The sequence below is a fragment of the Rana temporaria genome, chromosome 11, assembly GCF_905171775.1.
Source record: "Rana temporaria chromosome 11, aRanTem1.1, whole genome shotgun sequence".
Classification (NCBI taxonomy): Eukaryota; Metazoa; Chordata; class Amphibia; order Anura; family Ranidae; genus Rana; species Rana temporaria.
The window spans coordinates 114,610,199-114,635,688 of record NC_053499.1 but is presented as its reverse complement, the minus strand read 5'-3'; the positions used below and the strand labels follow the sequence as shown (position 1 = coordinate 114,635,688).

Here is a 25,490-nt window from a genome sequence, read left to right as displayed (position 1 = left end):
TTGTGTAAATTACGTTCACGTCAAAAGCATTGACTATTTGCAACGTGATTTCGAGCATGCGCACTGGGATACCCCCACGGACGGCGCATCTGTGGGTGTTGTCACAGACGGGAGATACATTTCTACCTTGTTTAGACAATACACCAATTATTATCGGGTGTCGGCTGCAGAAGTAACCAGAAAGGTTTAAGGGCGTTGGAAAACTTCAGCTGTTCAGAATGAGGCAATTAAGGCCTCTATAAGTAATCCAGAGGATTACTACAGATTGCTGCATCCTGAGGCTTTCTGAGTGAAGGAGAGCAGTAGCTGAAATACTTCTGAAGAGGTGAGGTGCTATGTGATAAAAATCAAAAGGACTTTTGTTTTCTGCTGTATGATCAGCAGTGTCTACCCAGCAGTAGGCTGTGCTAGACTCCATAGATAGGTTCCTGTGTGGTGAAGGTAGACGCCCCAAGTGGCCAGGGTTTATTTTATGTTTGATTTTGTTTATGCTGTTTGGATGCTTGCACTTGTTTCCAGCAAGATGGAAGAATAAACCAAAATCTTTGTTTTCAACCGTCTTTGACTGCCTGTCTGTAAAATTCAGTGTGTAGTGAACCCATCCAGGGGGTCACACACCCCGCTACCGAGCTAACCCCTTACAATATATATAAGTAAACTAAATGACACATGGACACAAACAAGTAGTTTCAACTCTCTATTAAAGTTGTACACATGTCTTAACCCTAAAGTGTCAGAGGGGCTAGAGACTTCACAGAATTAAGGTTGCACAGGAGAACACACATTACCAAGCAACCCCCGAGGGGGCAGTGCTACAATTCCATTCCATTCTGCTTTTATACTTGTTGCAAAGAATGAAGTTCACTTCTAATAATACTTGATATTGGATCAGTTCAGCCTTGTCTCTAGCAGGTTCATGTAGCAAAACTGTCTGGATAGTTATATGTTTTTGGCTATTTATCTTTGTTGTTGGCATTACCAGGCATTGGGGGTCAAAATAAGCCGTGGCTCCGTTTCTTCCATACCAAGACAACTGAATGTGCAATCAAAGCCGGACCTTTGCTACTGAGCACCAGACAAACAGTCGTGTACCTGCCATAACTTTTATAATTCTGTGTAACAAATTTTGTGATCCAACCACCCTTGGTAGACTGAACAGTCAGTTCCCTGACCCCCACAGCCACAGCAGCTCTGCTTGGTCACCGGTCAAAGCACACCCCTAGCTTGCTGATTAGACAATGAAGGAGCAGCAGCACACTAACTGAAATCGTTCTTCTGATCACTCTGCTCTTTCTGCCCCTCAGCATGTTCTCTGTTAGCACATGTGTATTCCTGCCCCCAACGTCTAATGCCGTGTACACACGACCGTTTTTCATGATGAGAAAAATGACATTTTGTAGGCTCCAGAGCATTTTTCTCAACGAGAAAAATTGCCATTAAAAATGTAGAACCTGCTCTATTTTTTCTCGTCGTTTTTCACATCGTCGTTTTTCTCGTCATGAAAAACAGTTGTGTGTAGGCTTTACCGACCGGGAAAAAAACGTGCATGCTCAGAAGCAGGTTATGAGAAGGGAAATTTGCATAATCAGCACAAAGGGTGGTGCCATTCGCCTGGAATTTCCCCTTCATAGTGCCGTTGTGCGTGTTGTACGTCGCCGCGTTTTGCTCGAGCATTTTTTATCACGATCGTGTGTATGCAAGGCAGGCTTGAGAGGAATCAGGTCGATAAATTTTTTTTTTTTTTTATGACATGAAAAACGGTCATGTGTATGCGGCATCAGGTTTAGAACTTGCAAGGGTACTCTTCCTCATCCTCCAGTCATGGATGGTCAGAAGTCCAAAAGCCATGACTCAGGACTCACTTCTACACAGTTCCAGCACTGCCAGGGAAACATTTTATATTGAGAGGCCACTCTTTTTTGGGTAGCTCCAGGCTGCTACCTCGTGGTTACACTCAGACACAAAGGGAAAGAGATGTCCAAGGAAGAGAGACCCAATTAATTCACACTGCAGCAGTGGCAACCCTTGGTTAATCCAACTACCCCTTTCCCAAACAGCACCCCTTCACATCTTCTTTACCCAGGCAAAGGCTAAACCACTATCTTTTTAGAAAGAAGAGCAGACCAATCTGACAATGTTGCATGCATAAAAATGTTACTTAGCTCTAGAATCTTGAAGACATTTTCTTGCCACATCTCTTCAAACCACTTCACCAAACAGCTGTCCTGACTTAGCTCCTCTAGGGAGAATGGTTTAGCTCAGGACTGGTCCTTTTTTAAAAGTAGAGGTCGTCTTTCCCACTAGTGTACAGTATCCTTATTTCTTTCTCTTTCCCCAACCCATCAGAGCTAGTTCCACTTTATTATTTGATTTATATTCCCAAGTTTGTTGTAAACAACCCAGAGTGACAGGTTGGTTGCCTAGACCCCTGAGCAGGACTCCCCTGCAATCAACAACAATTTACAGAATTATAGGGACATCTAGTGGTGGCCTTAAAAATGACAGTCTTACCCACTTTAGGAAAATACAATGGGGCCCTTTACCCCTACATGTGAATGCAGTGGCTCTTGATTATCTCCTAGTGCTATCCCTCTCTTGAAGACTTGTTATGTTTTGTACAAGACTACAGCAGGCTGATTTCAAGACCTCTTGTGGATAAGGTCGGGATAGAAGCTGACAAGGCTAAATCCAAATCTTATTGCCTTCCACTAAATACAAATAACGAAATAATCACATTCATACTGTAAATTATTATAGAGATGGAGTTTAAAGCACAGCAAAATATATATTATTTTGATACAAGAGAGTTATATACTTGGATAAACATTACATTTCTGTATTGATGTACAGAATAATGAATCCTAAATTGGTAATACTGTATATTTTTGATCTTTCATTATTCTTCAAAAATATGAAATGCATTCCAAGATTCTAGGGAATTTGAAAAAGGGTGTGCACATTCCCATAAATGTACCCACCACCGCCTAATGAATCAGTTTTAAAATACAGGAATAGCTTTCAAATATTATTTCTAGTTTAAAAACGTGCAGTACCAAAATACTACCACAGGGGGACAACAAAGTACAGAGAATAACTAACATGTATCTATGTATTTCTTGTATCAATGTACCATCCTTCAGTTTCATATATATATATTTTTTTTTTTATCATTAAACTGAAGTCAGTGGGATTAAAGCAAATCTATGTGCAGTTCAAACTATTACGCTACCTGGATGGCTGATAGACAGGTACCTATCAATGCCAGGAGAATATACAATAGGTACATTTTTAGAGCGCCACAGTTGCCAAGAAAAGCTATGTATCCTAATATGCAATCAGAAACAAGATATACCTGTGCTCACATCCCAATAGCTTGTACATGTATATAATCTATTAGGTGCTAAAGGGGCGTGGACACATGTTAACAAATTCTGAACGAACCCCCTGCACACTGCTGTATACCTATATAGCAAATCAGTGCTAAGAGCCTGTTCTTCAATAGACTCCAAGAAAAGTATTTTGCAGGGACTCTGGGAGTACAAAAATACAATTTTCTTTCTCATCTATTGAGGGACACGGGAAGTCATACATTGTAAAGATTTGTAAGAGCAGCCCAACAGAGGGATGGGCAACAGCTAATAAAATGTTAACAGGCCCACTAAAAAACAAAAGACTTGGGGCTAGATTCAGGTAGGACTTACGCCGACGTATCTCGATATGCGCCACGTAAGTCGAAATCTGCGCCATCGTAACTATGCGCCGTACCCACAAAAATAGATACGCCTGAAATTAGTCTTATTCCGACCGACGTAACTTTCCTCCGCCGGCGTATCTTAGGAGCATTTTTATGCTGGGCGCATCTTGCGCTCCCATTGTTTTCCTATGCAAATATGCAAATGAGGGAGATACGCCAATTCACAAACATGCGCGTGTCCGGCGCAGTCTGCGCGTGGTGCGCGCAAGTTGTACGCCCAGCGCAACTTGCTCCTCATAAAAGCAGGGGCAACTTAGCAACAGACGTCCACAGGTCAGCTGGAGAGCAGCTACAGCAGCTGCGTTACGGACGAGCTGAGCAAGCTGACAAACCACACTTGCAGGACAACACATCTGTGTGCCAACATGCCAGGGGCAGCCATGGTCCTAGCAATACTACTGTGTCAACTGACTCGTAGGAGGGCACGTAGGAGGGCACGGGAGAGGATATACCGCACGAGCATGAACATCTTTGGCATGGGTGATTCGGAGTTGTTTCGCATCTTCAGATTCAGCCCTGATGCCATCCAGGAAAAAGCCAGAACCCTGCAGGATGACATCACCAGCAAGACACACCGCTCACATGCAGTGCAGCCACTGGTCAAGGTCCTGGCAACACTGCATTTCCTCGCCAGTGGATCTTTTCAGCGTACAAGTGGAGTCGTGGCTGGGATGTCACAAACCAGCATGAGCAGATGTGTGCACCAGGTTGTTCCCGCAATCCTCAGACGCATGTCCCACCACATCATCAAACCCACCCAGGAGCACCTGCGGCATAAGGCAAGGGTGGATTTCTATCAAATTGCAGGATTCCCACGCACCGTGGGGGCCATTGATTGCACACATGTGGCACTACGGCCCCCCCGTGACACAGAGCACATATACCGCAATCGGAAGCACTGGCATTCCATCAACGTACAGGTGATAGCCGATGCCCAATGCCTTATATGGCACGTCCGTGCCAAACACCCAGGGTCCAGCCATGACAGCTACATATACCGTCAAAGCAACATCTCCACAGAATTTGAACAGAACGTGTATGGGGACAGCTGGCTGGTTGGTGAGTGACATGGGAGTCAGGCATGACTGTCCGACCCCATGATGCAGACATCACGAGGGGCACATGCACGACTAACATCCTCCTGTCTTTTCCCTTCCAGGTGACGTGGCATATGCACTTGGACCCCATCTCATGACTCCATTCCGGAATCCCCAAACCACAGGAGAGCAAAACTACAATGATGCACACACACATACCCGTGCAGTGGTGGAACGCACATTTGGCCTCCTGAAGTCCCGTTTCCGATGCCTGGATACGTCCGGGGGGGCCCTGTTGTATTCCCCAAACTTCGTGTGCCAGATCATCGGGGCATGTTGCATTCTACACAACTTTGCCATGAGAAAGGGCCTGGAGATTGACCTACGTGATGACCTGACACCCCAACCACACAATTCCCCCCGAACCGAGGGAAACCCGCCTGCTGAGGGAAGAGCAGTCAGGAGATGCCTCACAGTAGGCATCTTTGCACGTTAAACACACATTCATCATGGCACAAGGAGAATGCACGCATGCACACCACTGTGGTCCCTAGCACACACACATCACAACCACATCAAATTGGATTAGCCAAAGTCCACCACACGGGACTTGGGAGCAGCAACGCCACGCCAAGGCTCCAATTATGTTGCTGTACATTCATACACCATTCACACGGCAGAGGGTGACACCCCTTTGCCGGCAGGAGTGACAACCCCCCACATTCACACACCAGTCACACTGTAGTTTACACTCCTCACCGTGTGTAGGAACTACAACTTAAAAAAAAGCTCATACTTTGAGCAGCATAGAAATAAAAAAAAAAGCTCATACTTTGAGCAGCATAGAAATAATAAAAAAAGCTCATACTTTGAGCAGCATAGAAATACGAAAAAAAAAAACAGAGCAGAATCGCACAAAAAAAAAAACACTCATCTGCTCTGCCGTGGGCCAAGGCTGGTGCCACAGGTGCCACTGCTCCGGCTCCTCAGTCGGCGGGAGGGAGCCTGGGGTGGGGGGGAGGGGGGAGGAGCATCATCCCCTGCTCGGTCACTCCTGGCAGGTGGTGCCTGCCTGCCCTCCATAGCGATGGCAAGGCAGGTGAGCACGGAGTTGGTCTGTTCCAGCATGCTCAGTTGGCGGGTTGTATTATGATGCTGGTGCTGCCGAGTTTGCCTCCCCTCCGCATGCACAGCAGCAGTGTTGGCCTCTACAGCCCCTGCCAACCTGCTCACCTCTGCTGTGAGGACTGCTGTGGCGGCCTGCTGCTCCACCATGCATGTGACCATCGCCACACAGTTGGAGCTGACATCCTGCAGGCTCTCGGTATTTTTGCTGCCCTGATCAGCATGCAGGGTGAGGGTCTGCTGTAATGACGCTGCGCATGCAGCCTGGGACTTGGACGAGGAGGCCAGGCTGTCCGCCACACGTCGCAGGTCACCCACCATAGCCCCGATATGGCGGGTCTGTCGGCCCTGCTCCTCCTGCAGCCCTTCTCGGATGCCCTGGATGGGGTTGCCCTGGATGGGGTTCCCCTGGATGGGGTAGACCTGATGGTCGGGGAGGTGGTGGAGAGTCCAGGGATGCTGGAAACCTCCTCTAGGTAGGTAGATGGAGTCCTCCTGGTGGAGGTCAATGGACTCCTCCACAACAACCTCAAGAGCTGAGGCGTGGGCATTCCCCTCCACCAACAAGCCTAGGCTTCCAAGGGGGTTCGACTGAGCCTCAGTATGTTCTGGGGATGGCGTGGGTCGCACAACAGCCGACGACGGCCCAGCTTCATCCTGCACATCTGTGGATGACACAAAAAAAACACATGTTGGTGGACCCACACACTTGTCACATGTTCCCTTCCATCCCCTCCCATGCTACACACCAAATGGAGGATAAAACACACTTACCTGTCCTCAAGTCCCGATCAGTGGAGTCCCATCCCTGAACGCCCTCCACCTGCTCCTGCGACAGACACCTTGCAATAATCTCATCGGAAGGTGTTAATCGAAATGCACAGGCTGGTCCTCCTCCGTGCCACTGGCATGCTTTTTAATCAGGGCCAATTTGTCCCGGACCCGACGCCGCATGACATAAAAAAAAATTTGGATGTCATCAGAGAGCGTTTTTCATTCCCAATGGCATTAACATCCAGGGCGATCTTGGCCAAAATCGCCCTCCTCTGTGCCTTGGTGGTATCTTTACATTTGGCACCATGCAGGTTGGCATCGTACTTGGTCAGTGCCGCCAACATAACCTCCATCTCCGCTGGGTTGAAGTTATGCTTTCTCTTAAGGAGGTGCCATCTCACAAGCAGACAAAATTACCTTGCTCAGGGGGGGGGGGGGGGGAGCAGGATGTAATTTTGCGCCGGACCGGCGCATGTCTGGGCGTATTTATGCGCTCTCCATAAGCCGGTGGGCCGGCGCATCCCAGGAAGTTGGGCCGGCGTAGTTGTGAGCATGCTCACATGGAAGCTACCAAGAGTCCACGTGACTGCGCATGCTCCGTCTGTGTTACGCCGGGCGCAATCCACTGCTCCAAGTTCAGCACATCATTTGCATAAGGGCACACCCACTTACACTTGCGCTGGCTTGCGCCTTCAAATTTACGTTACGCAGGCGCAACGTTACGCGCAAATGCTTTATGAATACATTACTTACCTCTCAAAATTACGTCGGCGTAGCGCAAAAGAGATACACTACGCCGGAATAAGGATGCGCCAATCTACCTGAATCTAGCCCTTGGGGACTGCCTGCAGCTTAAAAAGCACCTGAAGGACCCTCACAGCTGACATTGGGTGAGACCTGAAGATTTACCCGGTGAAACTTGGAGAACGCGTTAACAGAAGACCATTTGGTAGCCTTGCAAATCTGGCAAACAGTAGCCTGATGCATAAAAACCCAAAAAGCACTGAGTAATCTAGTAGACTGTTCTTTGATAGGAATGGGTGGAACCTAATACTTGAGACCACAAGCTTGGATAATGGTCTGCCCGAGCCACCAAGAAATGGTGAAAGGAGAAGCTGGTTTACCTTTATGGGGACCATCTGCAATGACAAAGAAAGTCGGTCTGATAGTCCTAACTACATCCAAGTATTGGAGGGATACCTCCTTCTGATGAACTGGGGACAAACATGGGGATGGAAGAATGATGTCCTGGTTGAGGTTAAAAGATCAAAACTAGCAAAGATAGAAAGGAAAAAATCCATCTTATGGGTAAGAGTGAAAGAAGAAATATCTCTAATTGCTTCTAAGGGCAGTATTTGAGGTTCCAAAGGCATCAAATTCAGATCCCATGGAGTCATAGGGGAGTGAACTGGAGGTGCAATATGGGAGACACCCTGCAAAGGTCTTGATCAAAAAATGGGAATCTAGTGGCCTTTGGAACGAGATAGCAAGAGCACCTCACCCTTAAATGAATCTGGAGGTTAAATGCTGGTCCAGACCTATCTGTGAAAAGGCAAGGTTTTGTCTCAGAGAATTTCCTGGGTGAAAACTTTGCACTTCACACCAAGCAAGGTATGGCTTTCACATTTGGTGATAGACCTTGGGAGAAGTAGACCTCTCAACTTTTAGCATTAAGGGCATAACCAGTTGAGAGATGCCTCTGTCCCTCAGAAAATTGGGCTTCAACAGACATGCCATTAAAGCCAGCCAGTGACTGTAAAGCAAGGTGGTAAATTGGTCATTGAAACAGAAGCTCTGGGTGATCTCGAAAAGCTCACAGAACGTCTGCCAGGAGTCTTATTAGGAGTACCATGTTCGCCTGGGCCAATCCAGAGCTGTGAGAATCACTGCAATTTCCTCAATTTTATTCCTTTGAAAGAGATAAGGAAGAAGCTTCAGATGAGAGAAAATGTAGATGGTGTACTGATCCTACAGAACCACTAAAGCATCCAATGTTTTCACTAGAGGATCCCTGTACCTGGAGAAAGACGAGCAGATTCGGTATCCATGGCATTCTCCCGCCAGAACAAGGATTCAAAGAATGGAAGGGGCTTGGAGATCTCTGACCTAGAACCAGGCCTTGTAAGGTGAACATATGAGAGGGAGAAATCCAGATCTTTGTTGGATCATTCTCCAGGTCTGTGAGGCTAAGAGAGCTTCTCGGATCTGTAGATTTGCAATGTATAATGCCTCGTACACGCGGCCGGACTTTTGACCGTGTAAAAGTCCACCGCGAGCCCTTCGGAAGTCCAATGGACAAAAAAGAGAACAGAACCTCTATCTAAGGTCCGTCGGACTTCCGACAAAAAATGGAATAGTTCATGAAAAAAAATGGAATAGTTCATGAAAAAAAATGGAATATAAAAATTTTAATATTAACCACTTCCATACAGGGCATTTTCACCCCCTTCCTGCCCAGACCAATTTTTAGTTTTCAGCGCTGTCGCACTTTGAATGACAATTGAGCGGTCGTGCGACGTGGCTCCCAAACAAAATTGTCACCCTTTTTTTCCCACAAATAAAGCTTTCTTTTGGTGGTATTTGATCACCTCTGCGGTTTTTATTTTTTGCGCTATAAACAAAAGAAGAGCGACAATTTTGAAAAAAAACACAATATCTTTAACTTTTTGATTTAATAAATATCCAATTTTTTTTTTAAAAAACGTTTTTTTCCCTCAGTTTAGACCGATACGTATTCTACATATTTTTGGTAAAAAAAAAAAAACGCAATAAGCATATTTGATCGGTTTGCGCAAAAGTTCTAGCGTCTACAAAATAGGAAATAGAATTATGGCATTTTTATTTTTTACTAGTAATGGCGGGACCCGTGAAATGCGGCGGGCGCGCGCGCCCCCTAGCGGCCGGAAATGACAGGACGTCATATGACCTGACAAATTATAAAATTATAAAATTAAATGTATACATTTTATCTTCAGTAAAGCCTAGTACACACTATTAGTTTGTTTTTTAAAGAGCTCTGGAGGAGCCGCTGAACTAACTATGCAAAGTTAGTATTGCGATCTCCCCCACTGAGCATTTTTGTGTTCTGACAGTGGGATGAACACCCCCCCCCCCCCCCGCCACAACACACCATTGAGAGCGCTGATCGTATGTCAATCCAAAGACCTTTTTTGGTCATTCGACAGAAGCCAGCCGGACGGCTAATGTACACATGGCCGAATGTCGGTTGGTTTCTTTTGAACCGGACAATGCTGTCTGATATTCGGCCCTTGTGTATGGCCTTTAACACATTTTTTAAACTAACACTGGTCAAATTATAAAACTTTTTTTTTTTTTTGTTACTTTTCTGTCCATTGATTACATAAAAAATAAAATATGTTTTTCAAGACAATATCATCAAAATAAAGCATTGATGTCCTTAAAATTATATATGTATTACATTGATGTCTTAAGTATTGAAAAAGTTATTTAATTAACAGGTCCATAACAGCTATATAAAAATTATAGGGGGTGTACAGGTGTGAAAGCTGAAGTGTTTGAATGTTTAATGTCAAACAGAGAAGTCTTAAAAAAAAATAGTTTTAGTGTAAAAACGGCTTTTACATCAGTTTGTTTCCATATTTTTTTTACATTATAAGACTATGATCAGAACAACTATTATCTCTAATGACTTTGCAAAAACCCAATGTAGACTTTACCTTCAGCATTTGTTTCAGCAGCTGATGTAGCTTCAGAGTGTACACTGTGAACAGAAGACACTGAGTTAGACATCTATCAGGGATGTTTATAAGTTGATTTTGTGTAATACATCTTACTTAGCAATGGGATCATCAAGAGTCTCTTCAGCAGGCAAAGAAGATCCAAATTCAACAGGGTGCATTTGAAGCATATCCATAGAGCCATCCTCACTGCATCTTTTACCCTGTGGTTGATTATCACTATCGAAAAGAAAAAAAAACATTATATTTATAATATTAAAAAAAACAGTAATGCCCTGTACACATGATCGGTTCGTCTGATGAAAATGGTCCGATGGACTGTTTTCATCGGACGAACCGATCGTGTGTGGGCCCCATCGTTTTTTTCCCATCGGTGAAAAAAAATAGAACCTGTTTTAAAATTTTCTGATGGTTAAAAAAACGATAGAAAAAAACGATCGTCTGTGGGGAAATCCATCGGTCAAATATCCACGCATACTCAGAATCAAGTCGACGCATGCTCGGAAGCATTGAACTTCATTTTTCTCAGCACGTCGTTGTGTTTTACGTCACTGTGTTGGACACGATCTGATTTTTAACTGATGGTGTGTAGGCACGACTGATGAAAGTCAGCTTCATCGGATATCTGATGAAAAATCCATCGGTCCGTTTACATCGGATGAACCGATCGTGTGTACGTGGCATAAGAGGCCCATTCACTCCAGAATGCGCTGCAGGAAACACATATTCCGTACACGTTTCCCATGCACAGGGTGTGTCCGGCACTTATTATTATATTCAATATGCTTATAAATATTTACTGTCAGTTTGAGAAATATTCATGATCTCACTGCATGCAACATAGGATTAGATGCAGTGTATGGCAAGTTTCCATCTTTGGTAAACTATCAAAACTATCAAAAAATTCTAATACTGATTTGGCTCCTTTACTTTCGAAAATGCAGATGCGTTTTATTTTTTATTTTTATTTCACTCATATATGTGTGGTATTATTTTTAGGTATTCATGGTCATCAGACCCCAACGCAAAAGACGTCAACACATGACAATGTCTGCAGTTCAAATGTTAATTGACAATGCATGATTTCAACAACTCTATCAATTAGAACAACTCAATGCAAATAATCTAAACCAGTGTTTCTCAACCTTTTTTTTCAGTCAAGGCAAATTTTAACATTCTGCAGAGTCTCGAGGCACCCCATTCTAAAATGTAAAAAAATAAACGAATACAGTAGTTTTATATAATGCAGCAACATGCACACGCGTAGGACAATCAAGGTTAGAGATGGTTTATTATTACACCTTTGCACACTGGTACTGACGGGTAGTTTCTCTTGTCCCTCATTTTTTTCTCTAATTAACCACTTAAGCCCCGGACCAATATGCAGCCTAAAGACCCAAGGTGTTTTTACAGTTCGGGACTGAGTCGTTTTAACAGACAATTGCGCGGTCGTGCGACGTGGCTCCCAAACAAAATTGGCGTCCTTTTTTCCCCACAAATAGAGCTTTCTTTTGGTGGTATTTGATCACATCTGCGGTTTTTAGTTTTTGCGCTATAAACAAAAATAGAGCGACAATTTTGAAAAAAAAGCAATATTTTTTACTTTTTGCTGTAATAAATATCCCCCAAAAACATATATAAAAACATTTTTTTTCCTCAGTTTAGGCCGATACGTATTCTTCTACCTATTTTTAGTAAAAAAAATCGCAATAAGCGTTTATCGATTGGTTTGCGCAAAATTTATAGTGTTTACAAAATAGGGGATAGTTTTATTGCATTTTTATTATTTTTTTTTTTTTTACTACTAATGGCGGCGATCAGCAATTTTTTTCGTGACTGCGACATTATGGCGGACACTTCGGACAATTTTGACACATTTTTGGGACCATTGTCATTTTCACAGCAAAAAATGCATTTAAATTGCATTCTTTATTGTGAAAATGACAGTTGCAGTTTGGGAGTTAACCACAGGTGGCGCTGTAGGAGTTAGGGTGCACCTAGTATGTGTTTACAACTGTTTGGGGGTGTGGCTGTAGGAATGACGTCATCGATCGTGTCTTCCCTATAAAGGGAATGACGCGATCGATGCGCCGCCATAGTGAAGGACGGGGAAGCCGTGTTTACACACGGCTCACCCCGTTCTTCAGCTCCGGGGAGCGATCGCGACGGAGCGGCTATAAACAAATAGCCGCGCCGTGGTCCCGGATCGCTCCCCGAGCGGACCCGACCTCCGCATGTAGCGGGGGGGGTCCCGATCGGACCCCCCACCCGCTAATAGGCGAGGACGTACGTGTACGCCCATGTGCCTGTACGTGCCATATTGTGGACGTACATGTACATGCGGGGGTCGGGAACTGGTTAATGTGACCCCAGTGTTGACAGAGAGGGGCAAACAGGGATGCTGTACAGGGGCCTAATGTCCTTCTTATCAACCAGTGACATCATTGGTTGTTTGGATGTCGACGGCTAGGTTGTAATGGTGCACAATGAAAACCCATGGCTTTGTGTAACTAAAATGCAGACTTGATCCACTTGCTGGCTTGTATACAATTTTTGGGCAATTTTTAGGCATTTTGCCAAGGCACCTCTGGAAAAACCTGGAGGCACCCCAGGGCGCCTGGGTGCCCAGACTGAAAAAGGCTAATCTAAACAAAATACTGGTCTCCAAAGTGCTTATAAAATTATCAAAGAATCCACCTGTATAGGGAATCGGAATACTCTCATAAAAACATATAGCCAGACATTCACAGACAGAAATAATGACCTTTTGTTTAAAATGTGAGGCAGAGAACATGTTTTCAGGCAGCACAACCAGCTGGATCTAAACACAAAAGAAATGTCAATCAGTTATAAGACCAGGAAAGTTTTGAGAGGATTAGAGGTGGATTGCTGGCTGTTGGGCACCAATATTCCACATACAATAAAGAAAGATTAACTAAACCATAGATACTGTACCTCTGTTTTTCTGAGTTCACCTCTTCATCTTCTATCAGATCTTGGCAACTGGCTGCAGGCACATCTAGTACTGAAGCAGCTACCACAGCATACATATACAGACATATAAAAAGACAAAAAAATGACATAAATTATCAGATAATAACAGCTTAAAGCGGAGTGCCACCCAAAAGTGGAACCTCCGCTTTAAGCACTCCTCGCACCCATACATGCCAGAGAGACGATCGATTGCTCGTCTTCTGCTGATGACATCGCGGGCATGCTGGACAGGTAAGTGTCTATTTATTAAAAGTCAGTAGCTGCAGTATTTGTAGCTGCTGGCTTTTAATATTTTTGTTTTTCGTGGGACCTCCGCTTTAACTGAAAACATTTCTTCTTTAGTTGGGACTGTATTTGCTCACTGGCTACACTTGTTTAACTTATTTTACCTTTTTCATTACTATGATAAACCCACACTGTCACATCACACTGTCATAGTCTTTAAATGCTTTCATGTGTACTAAACTGAGGGGTTGATTTACTAAAGGCAGTTGCTCCAGAGCTTAGTAAATGAGGTAAAGCTTCACTTTGCAAAGAATACCCAATCACATGCAAGCAAAAAACTGAATTTTTGCTTGTACATGATTGTATGATGGAAGTCAGCAGAGCTTCTGCTTATTTACTTAACTCTGAAGCAACAGCACTTGCAGAGTGCAACTGTGGAACCTAAGGGGTTAATCCTCTGCATTGTATAAAAAGGCTCTTCTATATGCACAAATCCTCCCCCTTCTGCAGGGTCTCTCTAGGCAAGGCCAGATAAGACACAGTCAGAGTAGTAAAGCTGCACATGCTCAGTTTGGTCTATATTGCTGGAGAGAATATTTCCTTGTTGAGCTGAGCTTTACAGGTCACATGATATTGACATCACACACATGGGCATATATACAGATCCTAAATGACAGCCCAGTCCTTCTCCATGCACAGTAACTTAAAAAGAACACAGTGGGTTTGATAGATGATCTGCCTCTCATAACAGCATGAGAATACAGGCTGTAGTGGAAATCTTCTCCTACCTGAACACTGAGCACTTGGGCAGACCCTGCAGTTTATCACGTGACCGTGATATACAGATAAGCCAAAATGGTATATAGTGGCAGAATTTTAATGTAAAAAGAAGAAATAGAAAATAATAAATATGCCTGAAATTGATAAAATTAATTAATAAAAATGTATAAAAATAAAATAATAGCAATCACATCCCGTAAGGTAGGTGCCCTTTTATAAATAAATAGAGGGCGCGGAGGAAGAACAGCTCCCAGAAACTATGGGCCAGATCCACAAAGAGCCGGCGTAACGTTAAATTTCCCATTTAAGTTACACTGCCTTAAAATTTCTACCTAAGTGCCCGATCCACAAAGCACTTACCTAGAAATTTTCGGCTGTGTAACTTAAATTCCGCCGGTGCAAGGCGTTCCTCTTCAAATGGGGGCGATTCCCATTTAAATTAGGCGCGCTCCCGCGCCGGCCGTACTGCGCATGCTCGTGACGTCATTTTCCCGACGTGCATAGCGCGAAATTACGTTACGCCGAGCTTTGTGGATCGCGTCGGGTCAATAAAGTTGCGTCGGGAAAAAAAAAAGATACGGCGAAAAAAAAAAATTTAAAACCAAAAAAAAAAACGCGTCGCTGGACAGAAGGGTCTGCTTTTACAAGGTGTAAACAGTTTACACTTTGTAAAAGCAGCCCTAATTTTACACATGCAACTTAAAACTTACGGAGAAAAAACAAAGCTGAAAAGCTTCGTGGATCTCCGTAAGTGCTAATTTGCATACCCGAGGCGGCATTTCGACGCGAAATGCCCCCATCGGCGGATGCGGTACTGCATCCTAAGATCCGGCAGTGTAAGGCCCCATACACACGATAGAATCCATCCGCAGATAAATCCCAGCAAATGGGTTTCTGCGGATAGATCCTATGGTGTGTACACGCCAGCGGATCTGTTTCCGCGGAGAAATCTCCTCTGGGATGGATTCCAGCAGATCGGATATTTGCTGACATGCACAACAAATCCATCTGCTGGAATCCATTCCAACGGATGGATCCGCTCGTCTGTACAGACTTACCGGATCCATCCGTCCAAAGGGATTCCCCGCACACGTCGTAATGATTTGACGAATGCGTGGAATTCCTTATATGACAGCGTCGCGCCCGTCGCCGCTTCATAATAGCGGCGACGGCGCGACACGTCATCGCCAGAGGATTTCAGCGCGGATTTCAATGCGATGGTGTGTACACGCCATCGCATAGAAATCTTCTGAAATCCTCGAGAGGATTTATCCGCGGATACGGTCCGCTGGACCGTATCTGCGGATAAATCCTCTCGTGTGTATGGGGCCTTAGTCTCTTACACATGCCGGATCTTCTGCCTATCTATGGTAAACTGATTCTGTGGATCAGTTCCAAAGATAGAAACAGGGATACGACGGCGTATCAGTAGATACGCCGGCGTATCCCTTTTGAGGATCTGGCCCTTATTTTTTCTTAGTACCTCCCAACGTTTTCCCCCTATTTTTTCAAACTGTTTATTTTATTTTTATTAATTTGTATTAATTAATTTTATCCACTATAAGGTTATAGTGGAAAGACGGTCAGTCACCCAATTAACAGCCTTTTGGTTTTAGTATAGGCCAACAAGGAAATAATAAGTAATGTATTTGAATAGATTTAATGGAGGTGGTATAATTATGAGGGACTCACCAGAAGATTTAAGATGTATTAAATTAGGAAGGGGAAAGGGTTAGGACGAATGCATATATTTTCTTTTTAAGAATTGTAATTTTGATTTTGGTATTTGTCTTCTTTTTCTCCCTATGTATATTGTGGAAAAACAAATAAACATATAATATATAATTAATTTTATCAATTTCAGACATATTTGTGTTTTAATGTAATTGTGTTTTTTTTTGTATGGGTTATTTCTGACATGTATTTACTGTATTTGAATTCTTTTTGAAGGACAGCATCGGGTTATTGAATACAAAATATATAATTACATTCAATAGATATATTGTGTAGGTGTAATAACATTAACAGCCACACGATGGCGATATTTAAATCCTACAGGTCTTTAGGGTATCTGCCACTTGCTTATTTTCTATTTCTATTTTTCTATGTTGAAATATATAGTAGATTTAGATTATACATTGAACAAACTGTAGGCAGGATTGATATCATAAATTCCTTTTACAGTGGAACCTCGGTTTAAGAGTAACTTGGTTTGAGAGCGTTTTGCAAGCAACTTTTTTTTTTAATTCTGATTCAGTTTGGGAGTGTTGACTCGTAAGATGAGCAGAATTCAAGCTAAATAGGCCTGCAGTACCTCATTTGGCCTAAGGTACGGGGGCACAGAAGCCGAGCAGAGCCGAAAAATAGGCCTGCAGTACCTCATTTGGCCTGAGGTACAGGGGAGCAGGAGCCGAGAAAAGCCGAACATTGGCCTGCAGTACCTCATTTGGCCTAAGGTACGGGGTGCAGGAAACAAGCCGAAGTGCCCTCGGGCCTTTTCAGCTGTTTTCTGCGCTCTCTGGCGCCCCCCACCTCTGGCCGCATTCGGTATTGCATCCCATTGAAGTTAACGCAGAACAAATTATTTTCGCTCCCATTGACTTCAATGGGAAAACTCGCTGTGATATGCGAGTACTTTGGATTACAAGCATACTTCTGGAACGGATTAACGCTCGTAATTCGAGGTTCAACTGTATATAATCTTTTTTCATTAGCTGGCTAGCTGTGAGTTTTTGCCGTGCGGCTTGGCATCGGCCATTGCTATGACAGAGCTGCACCTCATTAGGCTGACGTGTGTCTGGCCTCGGCCATTGCTATAGCGACGGCACTTTATTAATAGACGGACGGGTGACGCCGTAGCCCCGTCCCGCTGAGGAAGTTCTAAGGAACGCAACGTGTATGGGGGAGGAGCTGCATATGACGTCATCCGCTGCTGTCCTTCGGGAGTGATACCCATGTCGTTTATACATGCTACCTTTTATTTGTTTTTAATGTGAGTAGTTTGTGTGAGAACACATAAATAAATGTATACAGTTTTAAGCGGTGAGCACTTAGATCCTTTCTTTTATTGTATATGACCTGATGTCCTTGCTGAGAATTCAGGAGACGTGTAAGAAGCTTATGGTACGGTTTAACCTTTTGAGTTCTGCTTGCATGACCACCTGTTCGCTCAGGGGTCTATGCTGTAAGGTGAGAGTAATTCGTTAGACCAGGTAGAGGGATTGTTACCCATTGTGGACTTCTTCAGCACTGGTGAAAGACTCTGTGGATTTTGTTGTTCACCGTTTCTCTGGAAAGTAACTCCATCACATTACTTTTCTGAGAATACTATTCTGTCAATATTTTGGACTGATTGAATTGCGCTGCACTTATTCTGTTTTAATAATTGTTAATAAATAATAAAGTGTTCAGCTTGCAAACGGGGGGTTTTAGTTGAATTTTTGCGCTGATTGCACCTTTCTGCTTTTTAGATTATTATTTTATGGTTGCGCAATATGTGCAGATGTGCCACAGGGTTCTCTAGGGACCCAAGTCCTGCTGCACATCTCTGCACGTGCAGCCAACGGGGAGAACATATCGCTGTCACATCCTAGCACAAAAGAAATGCCCGTTGGTAAGAAAGGGAGGGGGAGGAGGTAGGGAAGCTCAAGTTTGATATTGAGGGTGAAGGTCAGCTTTAACTTGAGGAAGCAGCCCAGGTCACACTCTTTACTTGGAGGAAGAGGAGTCAGTCTACTGAAAGAAGAATTTAGCCAAGCCAACAAACTTTGCACCAATATTGGTTTACTAAGTGTGTTTGCTGGTGTCTTCCATAACCTACGAGCATTCTAATTGTCACCCATTGTACTACAATTGGCATGACTAGACAATGATAATTGAATATCTGTGGGTACTTTTGAAAGGACATAGATCACAAGACTGCATCAGTTGCATTTCCACCAAGGCCTTTTCTCCTAGGTCAGGCAACTTCTTTCACGACACGTTCTTAGAGGTTTTTTCTTATTTTTGCACCTAACATTGACAGACATACAGACAAGTAATCACCTGTTTCTTGTGGATCTTCTTCCCTGCAGAAAGAAAACACAATCCAATAACTATAAGTTATTTGTTTGTCATTCTATTAAGATAAAAGTGTATTTTTTTAAATGATATCATATTTATATCTGTTGTCTATTTTTCCTTTTTCTCCTCTTTTATGTTTTATTTTTTTTTAACATCTGGATAATAACATTGAGGTCATCATTCACAACCAATACAGGGAGTGCAGAATTATTAGGCAAGTTGTATTTTTGAGGATTAATTTTATTATTGAACAACAACCATGTTCTCAATGAACCCAAAAAACTCATTAATATCAAAGCTGAATATTTTTGGAAGTAGTTTTTAGTTTGTTTTTAGTTTTAGCTATTTTAGGGGGATATCTGTGTGTGCAGGTGACTATTACTGTGCATAATTATTAGGCAACTTAACAAAAAAAAAATATATACCCATTTCAATTATTTATTTTTACCAGTGAAACCAATATAACATCTCAACATTCACAAATATACATTTCTGACATTCAAAAACAAAACAAAAACAAATCAGTGACCAATATAGCCACCTTTCTTTGCATGGACACTCAAAAGCCTGCCATCCATGGATTCTGTCAGTGTTTTGATCTGTTCACCATCAACATTGCGTGCAGCAGCAACCGCAGCCTCCCAGACACTGTTCAGAGAGGTGTACTGTTTTCCCTCCTTGTAAATCTCACATTTGATGATGGACCACAGGTTCTCAATGGGGTTCAGATCAGGTGAACAAGGGGGCCATGTCATTAGTTTTTCTTCTTTTATACCCTTTCTTGCCAGCCACTTGTGGAGTACTTGGACGCGTGTGATGGCGCATTGTCCTGCATGAAAATCATGTTTTTCTTGAAGGATGCAGACTTCTTCCTGTACCACTGCTTGAAGAAGGTGTCTTCCAGAAACTGGCAGTAGGACTGGGAGTTGAGCTTGACTCCATCCTCAACCCGAAAAGGCCCCACAAGCTCATCTTTGATGATACCAGCCCAAACCAGTACTCCACCTCCACCTTGCTGGCGTCTGAGTCGGACTGGAGCTCTCTGCCCTTTACCAATCCAGCCACGGGCCCATCCATCTGGCCCATCAAGACTCACTCTCATTTCATCAGTCCATAAAACCTTAGAAAAATCAGTCTTGAGATATTTCTTGGCCCAGTCTTGACGTTTCAGCTTGTGTGTCTTGTTCAGTGGTGGTCGTCTTTCAGCCTTTCTTACCTTGGCCATGTCTCTGAGTATTGCACACCTTGTGCTTTTGGGCACTCCAGTGATGTTGCAGCTCTGAAATATGGCCAAACTGGTGGCAAGTGGCATCTTGGCAGCTGCACGCTTGACTTTTCTCAGTTCATGGGCAGTTATTTTGCGCCTTGGTTTTTCCACACGCTTCTTGCGACCCTGTTGACTATTTTGAATGAAACGCTTGATTGTTCGATGATCACGCTTCAGAAGCTTTGCAAATGTAAGAGTGCTGCATCCCTCTGCAAGATATCTCACTATTTTTGACTTTTCTGAGCCTGTCAAGTCCCTCTTTTGACCCATTTTGCCAAAGGAAAGGAAGTTGACTAATAATTATGCACCCCTGATATAGGGTGTTGATGTCATTAGACCACACCCCTTCTCATTACAGAGATGCACATCACCTAATATGCTTAATTGGTAGTAGGCTTTCGAGCCTATACAACTTGGAGTAAGACAACATGCATAAAGAGGATGATGTGGTCAAAATACTCATTTGCCTAATAATTCTGCACTCCCTGTACAGTCCACCTAACTCAGGCCCTGTAAGGCCTCTTTCACACGGTCCGTGTCCGTGTGCGGGCTCTGCTTTGCTCAGCGGGGATCGCTCCATCGATCCCCGCTGACCCGGCAGATGACAGGTCTGTCTCTGCACACTGTGCAGGGACCGACCTGTCATAGCGCCGCTCTCCCCTATGGGGGATCGAATGACGACGGACCATAGAGTCCGTTGTCATCCGATCCGATAGACAGATGGAAAATAGGATTTTCCTCCATTACACTTTGGCGGATCGGAGCGGATCTAATGTCAGCGGGCATGTCACCGCTGACATCCGTGGCTCCATAGAGGAGCACGGAGCGCCCGTTCAGGTCCGCCTAAATAACTGGCAGGCGGACCTGAACGGTCCGCCTATGTGAAAGAGCCCTTACTCTGTAAAAGTAGTAAAAAGGGACACAGGGTTCACACATTTGCACAGTGTGGGGCTCTGGAATAGAAACTGTGAAGCCTTGTACACACGGGCCAGAATCTCGTCAGGAAAAAACGTTGTATATCCTGACGAGATTCTTGACAAGAATCTCTTGCTGCCCGAGTGTACACACACTCCTTTCAAAAGAACTGCGCCATCACCGCCATCTTGCTTCACCCTACCTATGCCGTGGAAGCTACCTCGCATGCGCAGGTTTCCACGGCGACAGGTAAGTATACAGACGCTCGGGTTTCTCGTCGGGAAACAGGCCGACAAGAATCTTGACGAGAAAATAAAAAGCAGGATCTCTATTTTTCTCGTCGAGATTCTGGGCAGAGAAACCTTAAAGCCTCATACACACGCTTGGTTTACTTGGCAAGAAAGCTTTGTCAGTAGTTTTCTTGCTGGTTCTTGCCAAAAAAAACTAGCGGGTGTAAGAGGCTTGTGAGGAGAAAAAATGTTTTGGTCGGGAGAACCCTTATCGAGAGGCCAGGAAGTAGACCTGTGCATGAAACGGCTGAGAGCCGGATGCAGACACAAAGCGAGGTACTATGTGAGACAGTCTGAGGGACCAGCCAATAGCCAAGGTTGAAGCCTAAGCAGCGGCACTGGTAAAGAGAGAGCCAGGTGGCTTGGCATTATTAGCATTACCTGTTTTAATTGTAAAAAATCTGCATTTGCAACCTTCCTGTTTAACTTTGCTTTTGTTTAATAAAAGTGGGCCAACAAGCCCTAAAACACAATTTGGACTGTCATGGACTCACTGAAAATGCTACTGCCACTGAGCTAAATTCCCCACAATATCACACAATGTTGCCTGCCACTGTAATGTATACATCTGAAGGAGAGTTTTCAATAGCAGTCAAGAGTTCTTTAAGGAATAAACACACACCCCAATAAGATGGTAATTATGCACTAAATTTTTTACTTTTAATAGAGAAATACAATGTTGTTTATACCGAGAAAATAGTGCATACAACAATTGCATGCCCTGGCTCAATGTTCTGTTGCATGCACCTGCATGATCAAGCTTTAGCTCTCAATAATGCCCCAAAGTATTCTTTTCTTTTTTATGGCTAAAGACCCCTCTATTTTTCATAACATTTATGAGTTACACTACTTCACAATCAATTTGTTTCTACTTTAATACTTGAATATCAACTAGGTCTAGCATGTAGAAAACATCCTGTGACCCATTCTTTTCATTTTTGGCCTACAACCACAAGCAGTCCTTTAATTTGATCCATGTTTCGTAAATTTGTGCTGCAGTACATAGTTACATAGTTACATAGTTAGTCAGGTTGAAAAAAGACACAAGTCCATCCAGTTCAACCACAAAAAATAAACAAACAAAATAAAAAACACAGTACAATCCCATACACCTAACTCCATACCCACAGTTGATCCAGAGGAAGGCAAAAAACCCCAGCAGAGCATGATCCAATTTGCTACAGCAGGGGAAAAAATTCCTTCCTGATCCCCCGAGAGGCAATCGGATTTACCCTGGATCAACATAAAAATTAGTTCTGTGCTTTCATATGCCTGCCTCCAGCTGTATTGTTGACCATGGGGCAAATTTTTTTTTTTTAACTACATAAGCTTTTAGAAATACGTCAAAGTAAAACCAGATAAGAACAAGCAAACCATTCTGTAACTCTACAGGTACTGTAACACGTAACATTGACATTCTCTAACTGTACGAGTAGACCCCAAAGCTTCATATGCTGTACAGTTAGGTACACCTCTCATGGGAAAATTACTACCATCACTGGCTAGCTTTTGAAAATGCCATCTGCCTGACTTTTTGTGGGTTTGAAAATTATGAATCACAGATTTGGACAAGCATGCCATTAATGAGTGTCAGAAAAACATCTGGAATTTTTTTCATCACTATACTTGTCAAAGATCAGTAACTCAGAAATCAATTAAGACAAATCACCAGCATGACAGCGGGAAACCAACATTCTTAAAAAGAGATGCCAGGAATGGCAATCACAATAATTATATCATGACTGGTGTATTTTAAAGGTTAGAATTAGTGTATGTTATCCTAAATTATAAAACAAAAGTATTTTCAAAAAATTATAAAACAAAAGTATTTTCTGAATGTTTCTGACTATACTAAGCATAGGAGGAGATCTGAGCTGGCCTGGTCAGATTGTGGAAAATGCAGGTTTTTTTTTTTCCTTGCACATAATTGGGTATTCTTGTAAAGTGAAAATTCACCACATTCACTAAGCTCTGGGACAAATTATCTTGCAGCGTGCACCTTTTTAAGCTGAAAAACGATTTTAGGTTAGTAACCCATTTGCTTCCCCGTTGAGACTCGGAAGATGCTGTGCTGATGTACGACATGTGTCAGGAACCAGCGTACCTGCTGGTGGCACTGTGGTTCTCAGACCAAAAGGTGTAGTTTCAGGGTCCACCAGCGGGTGTCTACCAGCAGGTCCCAGAAATTAGTCTGCACCTGATGCTGGCTGTTGGGATGGTATTTAGCCCCTCCTTTTGCATTCCAGAATGCCTGCATGTTTTGACTGTGCTCCAATGTGCTCTGTTCCTGTTAGGTTTATTTTGTTAAGAATTAATAGTCGGGCAAATTTTTTGTTATTTGGAGATTCAGATGTGTCCGAATACTCAAATTACAGTATAAACAATTTTTTACTGAATGCTCCGAATAACAAAACAAAATTTGTCCGAATTTCAGAAATTCGTACTGAAATTCGAATCAAAATTTTACATCGAACTCCAGTTCAAACTGTACACATATTGCTGAAATCAAAGACTGCGTGTGTTATTAGACTACCAGTTTAAAAAATGCTGTTTTTATTTAAGCCAATGGTGATTTAAAGAGTCATTGTAATCATTTGATGAAGATTTTTCTTTTGTTTGTTCACTTTGCAGCATTTGAATAAAAAAAAAATCGACAGTTTTTGATTTGGCCAATTCCAAATTCCAAATTCCAATTCAATAAAAATCTGTAAAATTTAGGAAAATTCAAAAAATTTTGAATACGAATTTTGAATATGAATCCCGAATACGAATTGAACGAATCAACCGAAATTAACAAAACAAAATAACTAAATTAAGGAATGGAAACGAAACAAAACAAATTTTATCGTCATGCGCATGTCTAGTTGCTGTAACCTTGACGCTGACCCTAATCCTGATCCTGTCTGCTTATATCTGCTACCATGTATCTTCTCTCCATTCTGACCTTATCTGCTATTCATTGCTCCTTAGCCTGATCCTGCTCTGCCTTTTTTATCCTGGTGTTTGTATATAGCTTAGTTAGTTAGTTTAGGTAGGTTTGCCTGTGTTTGTTTTAGTTAATTTCTATTTTTTATGTTCACATTTATTGAGGTTTCTTGGGTTTTTGTATTTTTTGGATATACTTGGATATTTGTATTGGTTATTGTGTTTATATTGCTTGTCACTTGTGCTGTTTTCCTAATAAATCACATTTATTTTCACTTTGTTTTGAGTCTGGTGTTTTCTGTGCAGATTCACACATATCTGGTCACATCTGCTCTGCAGGATACCAGCACCTGGTATCCTAACATCATGTCTCTATGATCCTGTCAGAATGTTGCTGACACGTTTCTGCCTAGCACCACTCAACCTGAATGGCACAGGTCTCCATATAGTTAAAAAGCTCCTGGGATCTGTGTCATCATCAGAAACCACCAAGCTTTGTTTTTAGTCACACAACCCCCAACGTTATAAAAAAGTATTTTTAGTAATGATTGTGTGATTATAAAAATAAGGCCCCTTTCACACTGGGCGCAGGAGGTGCGGTGGCGGTATAGCGGTGCGATTTTTAACGCCGCTATACCATCGTATTTACCGCGATATTTGGCCGCTAGCGGTGCATTTTTAACCCCTGCTAGCGGCCGAAAAAGGGTTAATACTGCCCGCAATGCGCCTGTTGTACCATTTACTCATATGAAAACGTATCCTGTTCTTTTTGTATTGCTTCCCTTATGTAAAATCCCTGGTATTCCTGCTAGTCCAGGAATCGCGGTTAGTTCTCTAGCTCTGCTGTGATCTCAGCCTCCAATTGATCAGACTTTCAGACTTGTCCTAGCACCCCACTCCGCATAGCCAATCACTGGGAAGCTCAGTGTGCTGTTGCTTCCTCTCCCTCAGCTCTTATGCAACTGAGAAAGGAGAGAATATGATCACTTAAAAAAAAGTAAGAAAATATATTTATCATTTTTTTATATCTGTACACAAACGTTTTGCCTTTCATTTGTATTTTAAACGGAATGGGTTGTTTTACAGGGAGATTGTTTAACATCACTTTAAGTGTGAACATTTATGGTAGGCCAGGGACACATGAGAAAGCAATTTAGTTGTATTTTGATTAGGCCCCATGTCAAGTACTTCTAGTGCCAGACTCTTGATGTCAACAACCGTTGTTCTTATAAATATGAGTCTAAGTCGTGTTTTTGTAGACAAATATTCACGACTACCACCTGTCAGGTCTTAGTCTTTCTAATAACATTCATTTTCTATCAGTAATCCTATAAGCACACCAGAGAGAAGGCAAACATTTTGTGCTCCCTGGACAGTGGAAGCTATTCCATTTGAGCATTCATTTAACTGATTGGATTAATCATTCTGCATGACCACCACTGAGAATTAAGTTTTCCTGAATCATCTAATTTAGAATATTTACATCTGTGAAGACAAGCAATAGTGAGAAGACATGTGATACCACGTGTAGTATGTGTAGCACCTATTGTGTACATAGTTGGGTTGTCTAGATAGAGGCTTGTTAGAAGCCTGGGTGTGAGTCAGGGGGTTTACTTTAGATCA

The 25,490-nt window shown here is 42.9% G+C and overlaps 1 protein-coding gene across 1 annotated transcript in view; it reads right to left on the bottom strand.

Moving 5' to 3' along the window:
* The window catches only part of LOC120917519 (probable ATP-dependent helicase PF08_0048), a 74,386-nt gene that overhangs the window by 2,621 nt on the left and 46,275 nt on the right, over window positions 1-25,490 (bottom strand). Inside the window, exons 6-10 of the mRNA XM_040328869.1 lie at window positions 18,453-18,475; window positions 13,365-13,443; window positions 13,174-13,230; window positions 10,506-10,628; window positions 10,389-10,432 (exon numbers count right to left, since the gene is read on the bottom strand). Coding sequence (XP_040184803.1) covers window positions 10,389-10,432; window positions 10,506-10,628; window positions 13,174-13,230; window positions 13,365-13,443; window positions 18,453-18,475 — 326 coding nt within the window. The remainder of the gene's footprint in view (window positions 1-10,388; window positions 10,433-10,505; window positions 10,629-13,173; window positions 13,231-13,364; window positions 13,444-18,452; window positions 18,476-25,490) is intronic.